Source organism: Rhagoletis zephyria, unplaced genomic scaffold (genome assembly GCF_001687245.7).
Source record: "Rhagoletis zephyria isolate East Lansing unplaced genomic scaffold, Rhagoletis_zephyria_1.1 Rzeph_scaffold_06212, whole genome shotgun sequence".
Lineage (NCBI taxonomy): Eukaryota > Metazoa > Arthropoda > Insecta > Diptera > Tephritidae > Rhagoletis > Rhagoletis zephyria.
The window spans coordinates 1-17624 of record NW_016163295.1 but is presented as its reverse complement, the minus strand read 5'-3'; the positions used below and the strand labels follow the sequence as shown (position 1 = coordinate 17624).

Genomic DNA, 17624 nt, shown 5'->3' with positions numbered 1-17624 from the left:
TTTTTTGAAGTTTTCTACAAATTGGTAAACTTGGGTTTATACGGGGTTTGTTAGAGAAAGAACTGTATTTTAATTGAAAATTCTCAAAAATACATAAATAAACATAAGTTGCACACAATATCACTTTGAAATGGGGTGCTATAGATATGACCGATACTGTACATATAATGTTCAGTAAATACACGACTGGTTTTTCTTGAAAATGTTCAGAATATTTTTATAATAATTATTTTCTTTATGAATTAGTTTACAATTCTTCAAAACTGGTCTTCAATTTAATTTTTTCTTTCACAATTTTCAAAATCGTTAAATACGGTTGCCGAAGTTTTCTTTTGAAAGAGGAAAAAAAAAACATTCCAATGGCACATTTTCAATAACCGAGGTCTTTCCGTTGTTCTATGGATAGAAAAATGTACGCAAAAGGCACGGTCCACAAAACGTACGTTTCCTTGCTGGCTGGGGAGTAGTCAAATATTCCAAGTACAATTAACACATAAAACGTAGAAATACCTTGATATTTTGAATAAGACGTTTGGGTTGGTGGGCGAAGGGGGATTCGGCGTGGCGCCTCCCAATACTGTGGATAATTGCTCGTTCGGTAACCAACCGCCTCTTCTTCATTCGGTCATTTGACAGTTCAACGTAAATAACTATTAGCTGCAAATTCGTATCGGTTTGTGATTTTGTTACATATGTGTTAGGTGGTCGGGGGTTGCATTTTTGTCAATGGCGGTTCATGCCCTCTCCAAAACGGGCGGTGGGAGGCGCCACGCCGAATCCCCCTTCGCCCACCGTCTCTTTAACCAACGCCCTGATTGGAAAGTTCCCCCCAACGTTTTGTCACTAGACACGAATAAAGGCGCACTAGTGTTTCGACGGCGAAAAAAGGCGCTTAAGAAAAACTTCGGCGAAGAAAGACATGTAACCTAGTGGGCGGCGAAGAGAGACGCGTAATCATAGATTTATACTTGGCCAAGGACTGTCACTTTAGCATCATTCCCCAAATCTCTTTGGGGAATCTACGTACACCCGCAAACATAGTTGACCGCGAAAATAAGTTCACACATCCTTCTTCGCCGTCAACTATGTTAAGAGTCTTCCTGCGCTGAAGTTTTTTGTATGGACCTTTTTTCGCGGTCAACTTTTGAGTTCGCGCCTTTCTTCGTGTCTAGTGCGGGTTTCTTTTTTCAAAAATTAAAACGAAATATTATTTCATATACACATATGTTAGTGTTTGGCCGAGCTTCTGCTCCGACTTGTGGCGTGCGCCTTGATGTTGTCACACAAAGCGGAGAGACCTACAGTTTTACGCCGACTCCGAACGGCGATTGTATTTTTATGAGAAGCTGTTTTTCATGGCAGAAATACACTCGGAGGTTTGCCATTGCCTGCCGCCGGACGACCGCTGTTGAGAAAAAACCTTTTTCTATATTTTTTTTACGATGTTGCTTTGACCAGGGCTTGAACCCAGGTGTTGATGAGTGGAAGCGCGCACTGCTTACCACTACACCACAGCGGCCGACTATTTCATATACATACACACTGTAAAAAAAGAAGTAAAGCATTTCCAAATCCAAATGTTTTAACGAGCAAACTTTATATTTTTTTAGTAATCATAAGACGTGTCAATGCAAAACTTTCAGAAGGCAGTTGCATGTAAAGTGTCTTTCGAAAAAGGTTTTTTTATTTTCGAAAGGCGAATTGCAGACTGCAGACTGAAAATATTACCACGTCTGACACGCTCTATAATCTAAGTAACTCGAACAACTGATTAACTGAACAATTGATTAGCCGAACAACTGATTAACCAACTTGCTCGAGTAATCGAATAATCGCACAGATATAATGTATGTATATAAAAAATGCAATTCATTTTTAGCTAAATCATACAACACATTTTGAATTAGCCAGCAACATTTAATAACATTAGAAACGCATAATAAAATGGGAGTTATACGAAATAAAACCATAGGCATACTTTTTATTTATTTATCAAAAACTAATAAAACATACACATGTATGTATAATAGGGTCCTCATCTCAAGTGATAAAGGGATAAATTCCTTAAATTTATAACTTTATTCACATTCTTACATGAACGCATCTTGGTAAATATTGCATAAAATTGTTTATTATTTAAATTATGTATATGGCTAGTTACGTTTCATTCCTATCTGGTCTATTGTGTGCATTTGCTTTTTACTTGTTCGTAGCAAAAGCGACCAGCTAGCAACCTGTCTGGCTTGAATTTTGCAAAAATTTATTCATTTATCCACCAAAATCGTTTGATAAAGTGATAAACTTTGGTTAAATAGATTTCCATACAGCGTTTGACATTTTATTTATCAAATTGATAAATTTATCATTTTATCAAGTTTATCATCAGTTTATCACTTTAGATGAAGGCCCCTAATATTTTGCTTGCGCTCTTGAAAGGCCTGTATGCAGCTCTCAAGAAAAGCAAACACTCCATATAAAATGACGTACAAGAAATGGCTAAGAAATTTTCTTGTGTAAAATTTTATTGAGGCAGTACGCAGTTCTTAAGAAATTTTCTACGCTTTCTACTACGCTTTTCAAACGTTTTTTGCGAAAAAAGAGCACAAGGCAACCCATGCTTGCAACAGAAATACATATATGCCCGTTCCATTATTTCTTGAGGAAAGAGCGGGCAACAGGCTGGTGAAGTATCAGTTGTCAAAATTCCTTGAACACACACACGAAATAATGGCAATTTTTTTCTTGACCGTTTCTTTGAGAGCTGCATACTGGCCTTAAGCCCAGAAAAGCAAAAACTCAATATAAAATGACGTACAAGAAATGGCTAAAAAAATTTATTGAGGCAGTACGCAGTTCTTAAGAAATTTGCTACGCTTTCTACTACGCTTTTCAAAGCATTTTTGTGAACCGTTTTCTTGAGAGCTGCATACTGACCTTTAGGGACAATTACTTATACTGCCTCATTTTGCATACCTTGTCGACCGTAAAGAGGATTTGAGGAATATTAGGAAGCAATTGAAATACTTAAACTCTAGTTTTGTATTATTATTAGGGCTGTTCAGGATCTTGTGCACATGAACTCGCATTTGCATATTTCGGTGCATTTGTAAATTCACAACAATAAACATGTAACAACATGCACATCTCACGTACGAAGCAAGAATATTTTTTTCTTTCAATCTACGCACTTTAAGAATTGTTGACGCTATTTGCATTTGAATTAGGAAATAGCATCATTTACTTTATTTCCACATTTTCGTTGACTTTATTTCACTTTTGAAAAGGTAATAATAATCACCAGGGTTGCAAACCACTCCAAAAAAAACGGTGCGGTTCGGTTCATTGGTTCGAACCACTCAGATAAAGCTTGTACCGGTACAATAACCGGTTCATGAGTATCCCTGAACCGTGGTTCGGTTCGGTTCAAATGGTTCTATTTTAGTATGCTAAAGGATACAAGTATTTCAAAATCTATAATATAAAAATAGAAGGCTTTGTTACTGAGATCAAATATCCACATGTATTGTGGTGGAAAAATAAATAGGAATGCGGCATTTTACCAAGTTTTGGCTATTTTTATTTTTTTTGTCTTTTTTTTAATGTTTGTATTTTTTTTTTTAAACATACAAATCGAAGTTTCTAATTTTCTACAAAAATTATGAAAATTCTGCAAAGTTTCATCTAGATTGCAAAATTTTTAATAAACGTTTTTATGAAGTTTTAACTTGTTTTTTAACATTTTTCGCGGATACAATGTGGGCTTTGTGTTTTTGTATAGAAGAAAATACGTGATATCCTAAACAAAAAAAAAACTATTTCAAATCAACGCGATCAAAGGGAAATTAGAAAAATTTTAATAAACTAGTTTTAAGGTTTGGACAAGTCGTGAAACACAAGACAAACACAAGCGTACTCAGGATTTTTAATTAACACTCAAAATCGTGGCTTAATGTTGAAACCCCCATTTTCAATAGATTGGAGCTTACACTAGGCCTTAACTTCACATTTACAAGTATACCTGTGATCAAAATAATAGGAGTGCAACATTTGACAATGTTTCTTTTGTTGATTTAATGTTCATTAATTTTTTATAAAAGTGTAGCTCGTTCTATAAAAACAACCATATGAATCCAAATTTAAATCTTTGTACGAAAAGTAGAAAAAATCTATAGACTTCAACAAAATTGCATCAAAGCATACATTTTTTTGATCGGAACTAAAAAAATCCGAATATGCCGTTTTATTACTCAATTATCTTAAAATTAACTTTTGAATTTTATTTTTTTTTGCTGGCGAAATTACTACTCACGGAGTTGCTATCAAACAAAAAAATTACAAAACTTGAAAAATGCTATAGTGGATTTTCATTTTGAACCGAACCGAACCATTTTTTGGAGTGGTTTTCGGTTCGGTTTTAGCACTTAAAAAACGGTTCGGTTCAAAGGCCGAAAAAGGCGACGGTTCGGTTCAAAACCGGTTTGCAGCCCTGATAATGACAATTGACTTTATTTCGCACCAGTATGCGAAATAATGTCAATTGACGTTATTTCTGTTGATCTTGTTACCTGTCACCGTCTAGGGGATAGGCGTTATTCTGTCAGCATATAAAGGCATTAGAGGCCTTGTTAACGCTCTATCCTCAATCTCCACGTCAATTTACTGCCTATTAAGTATACTTCCTAGATATTTGGTTTAGGAGTTAGCGCGCTATTTCCTAGTTTAGAGGGAGACCAAGATTAAAACTTATACTTTCTTTCAAAAAGTACCACGTTTGTATTCTCTGAATTTACTTCGGTCCCGACCTCTATGTTCCGGTTGAGAGACAGTAATCACGAGCGTCCACGTCAACAGGGTTGGAACAACTGCCTGAGGAGCGCCTCCGTTTGCCAAACGGAGATCATCGCTGAACCTTAAGCAGCTATAACTGTCGGCAATACCGTTATAAATATATAATCCTCTCCGCTCGACGTTGGAAGGTGTAAATAAGTTTAATAGTATTAAAGCCCTTTCCAGTTTAGTTACTGTTGTAAGTTCGTCAACATCCGCGTTGCCATAATCCCTCAGTGCTTCTAGCGTTTTCTTCCTATCCTTGGCTAATTTAGGAAACTTAGAAGAAGTCTTCTCAATACTACCACACAAACCCTGCCAGGAAACCCCTTTTGGCCAGATAATATCAATATATGTATATAGCAGCTGTGAAAACTAAAATTGAACAGCAAAACGGTAGGGCTTTCACGTATCTGAGATCTATTTTAACTTGAATTACGTAGCTTATCAAATTTAACACAATAAAACTTGTGTTACAATGTGCGTTCTAAAAATGCAAATTTAAGAGATTGGTAATCCTAAGGGGTTTTATGAATACTCGTTCTCTAATATTTATAAAATAAAAGGTGATTTTCATGGGCCCCCTTAACGTGGATATTTTGTATCCACTAAATCTAATCGAACCTCAGAGATTTAGAGCCAATTTACACGACGACTTTTCACCCTGCGTTTTTTTCACGTTGTCTTTTAAAAAAGTCTTCGAAAATCCTCGTGCATTTACACGATGACTTTTTCTTTGCGGCGTTTCTTGCGTTTTTTTTTGACATTTCAGCGTCAAATTTTCTTTGGTCAACTCTTTCGTCCTCATTTTTAAAGCGGAGGGAATCGCGAACTCAAAGCAAAAATACGAAAAAGTGAGATTTCGCTCACCGTGCGTGCTTGCCTACCCGGTTGACTTCGCTACACTTCTTGCCTACAAGCTCGACACGCAATAAATTGGCTCNGTGACAGCTGTTTATTTGCTCAGGGATTGGCAGTGCTGCCAAGTACGAAAACGAGCTCCTGGGCGCGCTCTCAGAAAAAATGCGAGAGTTTCATATCTAGTTATCCATGATATTTAGTTCACAACTAAGTCGAAACTATCCTAATACCATGTTCTGACCGACAACCAAAATACTTTAAAAACGTGTTTTGGGATTGTGGGCTGAAGGCTGTTCACACCGGCTGTTAATGTTTTCGTTGACATTTCTTACATCCTCTGATTACAGTTTTGCTACATAAAAACAAAACCAAAATGCTTTTCCCTAATTTTCTTTTCATTAGCAACCTCTTACTTTCATTCTTATTAACCGACTTCCAAAAAAGGAGGAGGTTATCAGTTCGTTGAAATTTTTTTTTTTTTTTTTTTTATGTATGTTACCGCATAACTTTGCACCACGTCAACCGATTTCAATAATTTGCAACGGAAAGGTAGTGTTTCAGAGATGGTCCCATACTAATTTGGTTTAGATCCGATCAATGGATCATGAAATATATAGATATATATATATTTTTTTTAAGTCGGTTTTTTTTTGCTAAAAATTACTTGTTTTATTTACTTTTGCGAAATGGCGTATTAAAGATGATAAAATATGACTTCCACTTCGATAAATAATCGAAAAAAAACTAGTGAAGACACCGATTGGAATGAGTGGAACGTGAGTTTTCAAGTAGTTTTCAGCGAAAACCGGTTTTTGTTTGACATATTTTACATGGACGAAAACACAAGTTTTAAGTCGAAAACCAGTTTTAGCCACGAAAACATGTTTTCGATGTCGGTCAGAACATGGTATAACACTGGGGATTATAAGACATTTGAGCTCATATGCATTTAATAAAAGTTAGCGAGCACTGTTTCAATAACGTATGTATGTATGTACAGCGTTTGTTTATAAACAAATATTGCTAACATATTTACATATGCAGTGTAGTATGCATCATACATATGTGTTCTCCCTTTAAGCTGTAGAGCAATCTACGCTCGCGGTGGCCGCTTTGATGCTATATGTATAAAGGTCTGATTATGCATACATCGCATAACTTCGCACAACCATTTGTAGCAGTGCAATAGAAATGTAACTTAAGAAAATGTGAAACAAAATCTAAACTCAACAGATCGCTAAGTTCTTAAAAGTTGTGGTAATTTCTGTGTGATGGAATACATACAAAATACATGCAAAGTACATACGAAATTACCGTTTGAAATTTATGCGAAGTTGTGCGAAGTTTTGTGAAGTATGCATAATTAGACCATAAGTAGTACTCGTAATTTGAACTTCTCCATTTATGTATGTATATGGCGGCGAATGAGAATACATGCACGCATGAGTATGACAGCCCTCGGCTTTTGAATAGCAAATCTCGATCTAAGCTGTTCAATTCATAGAGGAAGGTGTTTTTCTTTTTTAGTGCTAGTTGGCACACCGACAACTTTGCAATTTCGCGTGTTCGGCGAGAGATTTTCCGGGTTTTGGTTTCTGTACTTAACTGGGCTCCTTCGACTCCAACCCGGTTGCTAAACAACGATGTTGAATATCTTCCAGTGTTATTTTATTCGTTTTATTTGCTTCTGCTGCTGGTATTTATTTGCTTTAATTTGCTGGAGGTGTTTGAATGAGTTCAGCAAAATCAACGTCAACCTAAACAAGATGTAAAAATTTCCAAAAACCAAGAAAAAAAAACAGTCAAAATGCAGAAAACTGGACTCAACAAAAGCTTAATCGATTACATACCTACATATTAAAAAAAAACATACTACATATATGTATGTATATAAAGAATAAATATACCTACTTCGGTAAATACACAGAAAAAGTAAAAGTGTGACTGACATTCGCGTGCAAATACTCTTTGGTGGACTTCTATACATTCATAATTATATTAACGGTTTGTGAAGTATGCACACTTTTTATAAATTATTTGTCATTTGACATTCGTGACATCATCATTTCCTTGGCAATCCCAGCCCGGTGGCGAGTGCGTCGCGTCGGCTAGAACATCTCACCGCACAAAATTGCATGCGCATTGCGCAATCAAATAAAATCACTTCATAAATACGCATATTACATACCTACAAATACTAATCCAGAAATGTACATTTGTAAACGTACGTATGTACATACATTAGCGTGGGCCGAAAATCCGCTTTTTTAGAATTTTGATTGGTAATAGCAAAAATATGGTTCATTATGCTCTAAAAAATATCTGTGTGAANCGAAAATCCGCTTTTTTAGAATTTTGATTGGTAATAGCAAAAATATGGTTCATTATGCTCTAAAAAATATCTGTGTGAAATGTGAAAGTTTTTGCTCAATATCTTCGGCTCGCCCAAGTCCATCAAAGTTTAAGTACTAAAAAAAAATTTTCTTAGCTAACTTCGATTCTCTACAGAAAAGGTCAATACACCTAATTATGTAGGACTAACACTTTAGAAGATTATTGCAATTTTAGTAAAAAAATGTATTACTCAATTTATTTATTTATTTTTGTTTTTTGGCCATATTGAACTTTGATGGACTTGGGCGAGTCTATTGACCAAAAATTGTCATTTCACACAGATTGTTTTTAGAGCATAGTGATATTTTTGCTATTACCAATCAAAATTGTAAAAAAGCGGATTTTCGGCCCACGCTAATGTACATATGAACATCTATTGCATACATACTTACACACAAGCCAGTGATGGAAAACTACGAGCATTTGTGATTGCCTTTTCACAGTTTTTATACCACTCGGCAATTAAGGCGCAATCGATAGATTTTAGAACCATTTAATGCAACCGACACTTCTCGTATCCGGCAAATGCAATACTACGTATACATATATATAAGCAAATATCACGAGTTGTTTTTTTTTTTAGTGTCACTCCCTTCTCTCGGCAGGAAAAAAACGCTGAAGCATTCTTACATTTATTTCAATCAATTAAGTTCCAGAAACAAGTATAACAAAAAATAAATCAAGTATTTGAGCAATTTTAGACGAAAAAGTCATTTGATTTTGACATTGCTCTCATAAGAAACAGGCTATAATGTCAAATTGAAATGAATTGTTAACCCATTTGAAATTTTTTTTTTTTTCAAATTTCAATTTGTTTAAAAAAATTTACACAAAAATTTTTCAAGCAACAAATTTTCTTAATGCAAAATTGAAATGAATTGTTAACCCATTTGAAATTTTTTTTTTGTTCAAATTTCAATTTGTTTAAAAAAAATTTACACAAAAATTTTTCAAGCAACAAATTTTCTTAATGCAGCATGCAGAATATATGTCGCATCTATTTTCTTATTTTTTGAAATTTTACTTTTTTTAATTTAAATAATTTTAGATACTTTAAATTGTTACAATTAAACGGTGCAAATGTTCTTCTTGCCAAAACGACGAATCGAGTGTAATAAAACTTGTGTGTCACCAAATTAAAAAAAAAATACCTTGATTAAAAGATGACTATGATTTGAGAAACTAAAATTCCACTTTTACAATTTTTATTGACAGAATCGAACTTCATTCTTAAATTGTTGGATACTTAAAGAAAGTACATAATATATACTACGTGCATAAAGAATACCGTGTAAAAATCGCCCACGTCAATATTTAATTACATACTTTTAAATAACGATGACTTTTAAGTTAAGGCACGCGAGTAAACGTGTTAGAAGACTGAGTGTGGTGCTACGAGGCACTATGGGGATATGCACAAGAGTGGTTATTTTTACGTTTAAGTATATCTTTTTTAAATTTTCATTTAAATACAATCCAGAGATGGAATCTTGTTCTTTTAAGACAATGCATCTTCAAGATAGGCGAAACACTATTTTCGAGCAAAAACACATTTTTGTCGAAAAATGTAACAACTCATGAGATTTGCTCATATACATACATAAAGTTTTTTGTTGGTTGTCCCGATAGCTTACTCAATACTGATAATAAATTGTAGAAAATTATTTTTTGCTGTGTACTGCGCAGAAATTTTCCAATTCCATCACTGATGCACAAATGTATGTATAAGAAAGTTTATACATACATATATACCGAAAAGAAACTGCACAAATTGTTTAGATTGTAACGTAGCGAATTTTATTATCTTTATATCGAACTTTTTTTGGTTTTTAAGAAAAAAATATTTTAATACATTTTCAACAAAAATTTGCAACAAAACGTTATTCTCAAATTTTGCCGAATTTTTCGTTTTATTCCCTTCATTAAATTACGCGCACACACATTCAAGTAATCATTCTGCTTGCTTTGGGCCAGTTAGTTTTAAAAATCTGCGACGTTTCTACCAACTCTGCCATCCTTCTTTAGGTTCAGTTTGACAATTGCCCAATATCTCTCCATTGGTCTGAGTTCTGGAGCATTTCGTGGGTTCCCCTCTTTTGCTACATAATTGACCCTGTTATTTTTAATAAGGTTAAAGTGGAATTGGCGTAATGCGATATAGCCATATCGGGCTAAAATATTGCAGAGACGGTGTGCTTTTTATAACATGGTAAAAGGCGGCGATTAAGGCACTATTCAGACCACATGAACATATAGCCTGCCAAATTAGGATCTTCTCACCAAATTTTTCCACTTCAAACCATGCCACTCACTGCTGAACTGTACAACCCCTCCGTTTTGTGTAAAACTGTTTACCTGGGAACGTTCTTGAGGCCACTTTGACGTAAGTTTCATCGTCTATCGCAATGCCCTCAATGGAGTCAAGCGCCTACAAGTGCATTTTCTTTTCGGTACAGTCCTCACTTATAAGTATACATATGTATGTATGCACATAGTTATAGGTATTTTCACATTAGCATTATCAGCGTAACATTTGTACTACATACAACATACCTGTGATGGTTTTGCTAAAACATATTATTATTGTTGGGGATAGAGTACTGCGACCTTAAGATCTATTGTACGTTAAAACATAAGTTAATTTCGAATTACTTAACTAGTAAATAAATTTATGTCAGCTAATATATAAATTACGTTATACATCTTTCACGATTTTAGCGATCCTGATAGCAATATTTTCGAGGGGCCTTCAGTTTCTGGCATAACATCAGCCGCATGCGCCCTCGGTACTGTGGGTGCCGAGAAATGTGCTACGGCAACAGCTACGCCTACAATATCTATCTCATTAGCCGAAGAAGATGGCAAAAACACTGATGCCAACTCCCTCAACGTGGCAGCCACATCCAGCAATTCTTCCCCGGCACCAAGCACAGACTCCACAACGCCTCTAGTATCGACGCCAAATAGTCCAGATACAGGTGCCACATCTAAAATAATTATTGCAACGACTACAAAAACGGCGGATAGTATGCACACCAGCGACATTAGTATGCCAATCAAAACCACATTAACAACTGTGACCACAACAACAACGGCGGAAATTATGGATGTAAGTACTGAGGATTTTAGTGTGAGTTTTTTAAATTATCTATCGATTGCTGAGTGGAAGACCGCCCTAACTCGGCAGCCAGTTCGTAAACGCCCTATCTCAAAAAATCGTTTCAAGAACGCCCTATTTCAGAATTTTATTTGAAAAACATCCTATCTCAGAATTCGGTTCAAAAACGCCCCATCTCAGAATTCGGTTCAAAAACGCCCTATCCCACTTCAAAATGTATTGAAAATGTACTGATATATGGCGTTTTTGAATCGGCAGCTGAGATAGGGCGTTTCATATTCCCTTTAGGCCCACGATCCAGAAAATAAAGGTCGCGCCATTCGCGGACCGCTAACCCTCTCTTCGTCGATGTGACAGCATCTACCCAATCGCTGACGTCATAAAATACTTTTGTTTGCATTCACACTGATGCTTTTCGCACCAAATTTAGTGGGTATTCAAAACGCGAAAATTTTTGAGTTTGGTGCTTGGTGCGTTTTTTGGTGCTTTTGTTTAAAGTTTGAAGCAGAGACCGGCTTTGAGTACTAATAAAATTAGTGTACTTATTCATTATCCATAACAATTAGTGCAAATGAGTACTTACACTAATTCAACAAATGACTAAGAGTAATTTCCACCAAAACAAGAACACACTCAAAGTATATACTAACTCTTATTTGTGGCGGCAATTTTTGTCTCTATCGAGTGTAGTCTACCCAGCTGGATTTTACTCATTTCGTCGAGTGAGAGGCTGGAAATAAAACTTTGAATGAGTTTAATATTATTTGTGTTCTGCTTTGTGCTACATCAGTGTTGGCATTTTTGGTACAATTTTACTTTTTTGATACAATTTCGTTTACTACGCAGTACTTTTTAGTACAATTTTGTGATGAATACTATAAATATATACGTAGCTCTGAAAATTCACTGCGGGATTTTTTTTTTTATCTTTTTGTCTTCGCCTTCTCGTTTTTGCCTTTGTAAGTTTTGAAAAAGGTTTTGAAATAGCCATTATAACATAGCAAAAGGTGTGCTATCAACCTCACATTCCTAGGCAAGTTTTGAAAGAATATTTTCGATACTAAATCTTATTAAGTATAGATATAGTTAGAAACAGTGTCATCGTTAATTCTTTATGTTCTTAAATATCATAACTTCACGGCACTCATATATTGACTAGAGTTGACTAGTTATTTTATTATTTTCTAATTCTAATTATTTGTTTATAAAAATATAGTGAATTCCTTAACAAAAACTCTGTGAAAATAAGTTTAAATCTTTGAACAACATTAAAAAATCGACAAACTTTCGTAAACATTTCGAGCTTTATATTTCAATTTTAGTATAATAAAGTGCAAGTTTAAAGTAGCTGGAATTTACCGTCAATGTCATATTATCTAATTTTGGTACGCACGCCGTGGAATTTATTTTTTTGCGTCATCCGAAATGGGCTTGCGATTTGATTTCATTGAGCGAAACGTCAAATCAAAATGTCACGCGGAACAAAAATTGGTAATTGAGTTAGCTTCATATGCACGCCGTTCGATTTCGGTTGGTCCCATATAAGTTGTATGTGCATGAGAAATTTTTGACAGTAATTTGGCGGCGTGCGTGAATATTACGTTAGCCTGTAAAGGCTGTTTATGCAGATACGCGAGCCCGTTTTGACAAGTATTAAACTTTGTACAAAGCTGAATTTCGGAAGAAAATAAGTGCGCACTGCTTACCACTACACCACAGCGGCCGACATATGTACCAGAAATTTTGCGGATATTCGCAAACGCGGAGCTTCCGCATTAATTTTTAAAATTCGCTTACGCACTCGCAATAATCAATGCGAAACTTTTGCGAATGCTGTGCAAGTCGTCCGACACATTAATATTGCCTCTATATAATATATGTATATCGAGGACTTACATATATTCAAAACCTGGTATCCGCGAATTTCACAAAAAAATGCTTTCTGATGTAAGAGCTTCTCTGAGACTTAACTGTCATCGATGATGTTTGTGGTGACCTTAAATATCGCTTGTTAAAAGAATTTACTATTCAAATGNAAACTTTTGCGAATGCTGTGCAAGTCGTCCGACACATTAATATTGCCTCTATATAATATATTTATATCGAGGACTTACATATATTCAAAACCTGGTATCCGCGAATTTCACAAAAAAATGCTTTCTGATGTAAGAGCTTCTCTGAGACTTAACTGTCATCGATGATGTTTGTGGTGACCTTAAATATCGCTTGTTAAAAGAATTTACTATTCAAATGTGAAGTCAAAGTTAACATCAGTGCTGACAGCTAGGTCTCAGACAAGTTCTAACATCAGAAAGTATCTTTGTGAAAATCACTGATAGCAGGTTTTGAATATAACACCGATAATAACCGATACAAACATAATTTTAAAGGTAAAAGATGCGTCGAGTCTTTACATTGCCAGAGGAGTCGATAATCTTCGATTCTTGTGTTGAGCCACTAAAACCTTTTAAAGAAGCTACACGGGAATTAAGCACCTCAGAGACCCTCATATTATCCGGTCGCATATACATACATGTGTATATAGTGCAGGGATAATTTAAGTGCGTACCAATTTTAAGTGAATAGTGCTTTAGACGGCAAATCCCAGTTCAATTAATGGCCAACATTTACGGGTACTCAGNGTGGACACCATATGTATATAGTGCAGGGATAATTTAAGTGCGTACCAATTTTAAGTGAATAGTGCTATAGACGGCAAATCCCAGTTCAATTAATGGCCAACATTTACGGGTACTCAGCTTTCTTGCATGACAAAAAGGAATTTTTCTTCTGTTTGAAAATTGTAAAATTCGTATTTACTTCAGTAGCCACTTTTATTGCTACATGTATAGCTATAAAGCCAAATCTAGTATATATAGTTCTATATACATACATACTTATGTACTTTCTACTTTGTAGGAAAATCGTTTTTCCATTCTCGGTAAAGACATCTCAAATAACATCGACGTGTATGACTTGCCAACACCGCCCAAAAATGGACTAAATACTCCACCACCTGAGGGTGCGACCAGTGAGCTCTTAAATGCATCGTCTGGTACGACAGCTTCAACAACGACAACACCGTCACCCACTCACCCATCTAAACAACACTATGGAAGGGAATCAAGTTGTTCTCCAACTAAAAAGAAGAATCATAAAAATGAAAATAATAATCATCAGGTAATGTTAAAAAACTTAACACGTACTTAATTTTGTTTGTTATTAAAAATGAGACGTTTACATAACTCTCGTATCTATGTATACTTTCTTTCGCAGTATAATACTTTTTTTGTGTTGTTATTTTCTTCCATACAAAACAAACTGTCGAACATAGTAACTTTGTATGGAAGAAAATGCGTGAAGTCGTCAGCAAAAAAAAAAATCAAAGATTAACGGTGTTTTTTACACACTTCAAACGATAACCACCACCTCTGAAATGGAGGGAAATGATTTTTATTGAAAACCGCAAAAATTTTAGCTACTAATTCGGGGATGCAGCTCTCTCTTTTGGTGGTATTACCGACTTCCGGTTTCGATGAATAGTTTTCTCTAATTACTTCTAATTCACGCCGCTTTCATCACCTCCAATGGTACTATTTTTATTTGTGCAATATTATTTAGTTAAACAGGAGTCGTGGAGTAGGCCTACCAGGAAAACCACGTTAAAAAAAAACGTACCAAATACAAACGAGTACAGGTAAATTGTGCATATTATGGAGAACACAATTTTTTAAATCGGCATATCTCAAAAATTATACCTTAGGAAGAAAAATGGTTATAACAGTTTTTATAGATAATTGTATGAGCTACACTTCCGTCCCACTTATTTTTGTGACAAACCGTACCGGATTACTGAAAAATGAAAACAATCAATTTATGTGACTTTTGTGTCAAAATTTCGGCACTATCTCATTTTCTTACATCGCAATAATTCATTCTTTCACGTTAGCTCATATAAAATACGCTCAAGTCTTACTTCAACGAACATTTAAAAATTCCCCCAAAGAGTTTCCAAAGTTTTTGGTATGTCTGAGTGAATCATAGCCAAATATCTGGGTCTCGTTACTAACCGACTGTCGTGGGAGCGTCTATTGGGGGATTGTGTTGCTCAGTTGAACTCCGCGGAGACGTGAAGGCTACTTAGGTGCTTGGAGGCACCGACGTGTTCGTAAGTTGCCGTTTGGCTTGAGTAACATGGGACTACCAACCGTGTGTTCCACTCCTTGTGTGCCCATTGTAGATTCTTTCTTTTGGTGTCTTATTTATAAATTTTAGTATTTTTTCATTCACAGTATTTTTAATTAAATTTTCTTTTCAGAATGATATTAATTCCATCGAAAGTATATCCGACAATACGAAAATACCCAGTAACGATCTGGAATGGATAGATGAGTTACTATTAGAGCGAAATGGCAAAGAAATGTTGAATAAAAAGAAAAAGAAGAAGAAGAAAATCTCAACAACGAAAGAATTAGACCAACTAGATGGTGTATCCAGCAAGCACAATAATAAAGACGATCTGGACGTTGAGGATGAGAAGGTGGTAAAGTGTCTATATTACACATTAATGTGCTGCGAATGTACAATATCTTAGTTAATAATATGCAGAAATGCATTATTGCCGCCACGGGAGATCAGGAGTGAAAAATATGGGATAACATACAAATGTATGCATTTATATGAAAAATAGTTGGCTTTTATACACTTTTAAAATCAAAATATTTTAAGGAACGAGTCTGTCCACTTTGAGATACATACATTATAGATGATACTAATAGAATACTAAGATTAACTTGTACTGCTGAATTACTTAAGGGAATTTGCCAATTGTTAACAAAATATTCCTGCGATTAGATAGTGTAACTATAAAATACATATGCATGTATGTACGTATTTAAGTGATCTATGTATGTATATGAATATACATACATTCTTAACCTTAAATGTATTAAATACAAAAGAAATAATAAAGAAGCTAAATCTGTGCATATGTATGTACATACATACATACATATTTAAACGTGTATGAGGTGTTACAATAATATGCAGCAAATATTTTTCTTCTACAAAATATTGTTTTAAAAAATGCAACAAGAAAGTATATCAGAAATGAATAAAATGCTGGATCGTAAAACGTTTATTTTATGAGTAAAAAACATCAAAACGCGCTTTCCTGCGAAAACTGCTTGTTTTTGCTATTCTTGATCGTCAATAAATTTTATAGTATGTTATATGTTTGTATCGCTACTTTAATACATACATATATGTATGTAGAAAAGCCTCAACTAACATTTTTGTTTGTTTAGTAAGTGATTAAAAATTAAGTAAATTAAAACTTAAAATTAAAAATTCAAGTTCTTTAGTTGTCAATTTATCTTCAATATTTCTGCTATATCAGTTATTTTTTTTTTTTTTCTGAGTGAGTAATCGATCGACTTTCGTACAAAACTGGATGCTGAATGAAAGTCAGTTAGGGGGGGTTTCTATATTAAGGTAGCGATATATGTATGCACACATATGGCCCCATTGGCCATAAAAATATGTACTATGTATATAAAAACTAAAAATAAGTTTTTTACTATTCGTATCGTGCTAGTAACAGCCTATTTGACTATTTGCATATTTTTTAAAGGCGTTACAGTATATCGGCGAAGCTATGAATTTTTATATGCGTACAAATATTTATGTATGTAATGAGTATGAACGCAAAGTATTAAAAACTATTTTAAAGCTAAATAAAAGGAAGCAAAACTGTGTGTGTTTTTAAACAGGAATTCTAAAATGGCGCCCATTTTCCTTATGGTTTGAAATATTTATTCCTTGCTTTTTCTTTGTTTACCATTTATTTACTATATAAACCATACACTTTAATGGGTTATATCAAGGCATATTAAACAAGGTAGAAGTGATTTTGACATTTCTCTTTTTTGAACACCGACTATAATGTCAAATGATGAATAACTTTTAACCCTTTTCAAGTTGGCATTTTCTAATTTTCATTAAAAATTAAATTTTGCTTTGAGATAGTTTTGAATTGTGTGTATTTATTTTTGTTTTTCGAACACATGCATTTATAGATACATACATATACAAAAATTAAAAGGAGCGGAAACTACGAGCGTTGCGGTGCCAAGACGTTAAAGTGGTGCGATACTTTAAGGCGCCTAGTTGCGGAGTTAGAAGACTTGGTCGCCTGAAGCCACGGAATTTCAGAACTGAGTAAGAGAATTTTCTTACAATATTATGACACATAACCGGCATTTACATATTTGCATACATACATATACATACCTAACCAATTATGCATGTACGCTGAATTCGCCGACAAGCTTTTTTAAAAACGAAGTAAATTAGTACAAATNGCATTTACATATTTGCATACATACATATACATACCTAACCAATTATGCATGTACGCTGAATT

The 17624-nt window shown here is 34.6% G+C and overlaps 1 protein-coding gene across 2 annotated transcripts in view; it reads left to right on the top strand.

Annotated features, from left to right (window-relative positions):
- Positions 1–17157, top strand: part of LOC108372965 (uncharacterized protein PB18E9.04c) — a 27654-nt gene extending 10497 nt beyond the window's left edge. Inside the window, exons 3-5 of one of the 2 annotated variants that reach the window (XM_017628797.1) lie at positions 10813–11191; positions 14120–14380; positions 15519–17157. In XM_017628797.1, the coding sequence (XP_017484286.1) occupies positions 10813–11191; positions 14120–14380; positions 15519–15794 (916 nt within the window). In that variant the 3' untranslated portion in view covers positions 15795–17157. Of the gene's footprint in view, positions 1–10800; positions 11192–14119; positions 14381–15518 lie in introns of both variants that reach the window. The other variant, XM_017628796.1, reaches the window with a different exon arrangement.
- Positions 17158–17624: the final 467 nt, after the last annotated feature.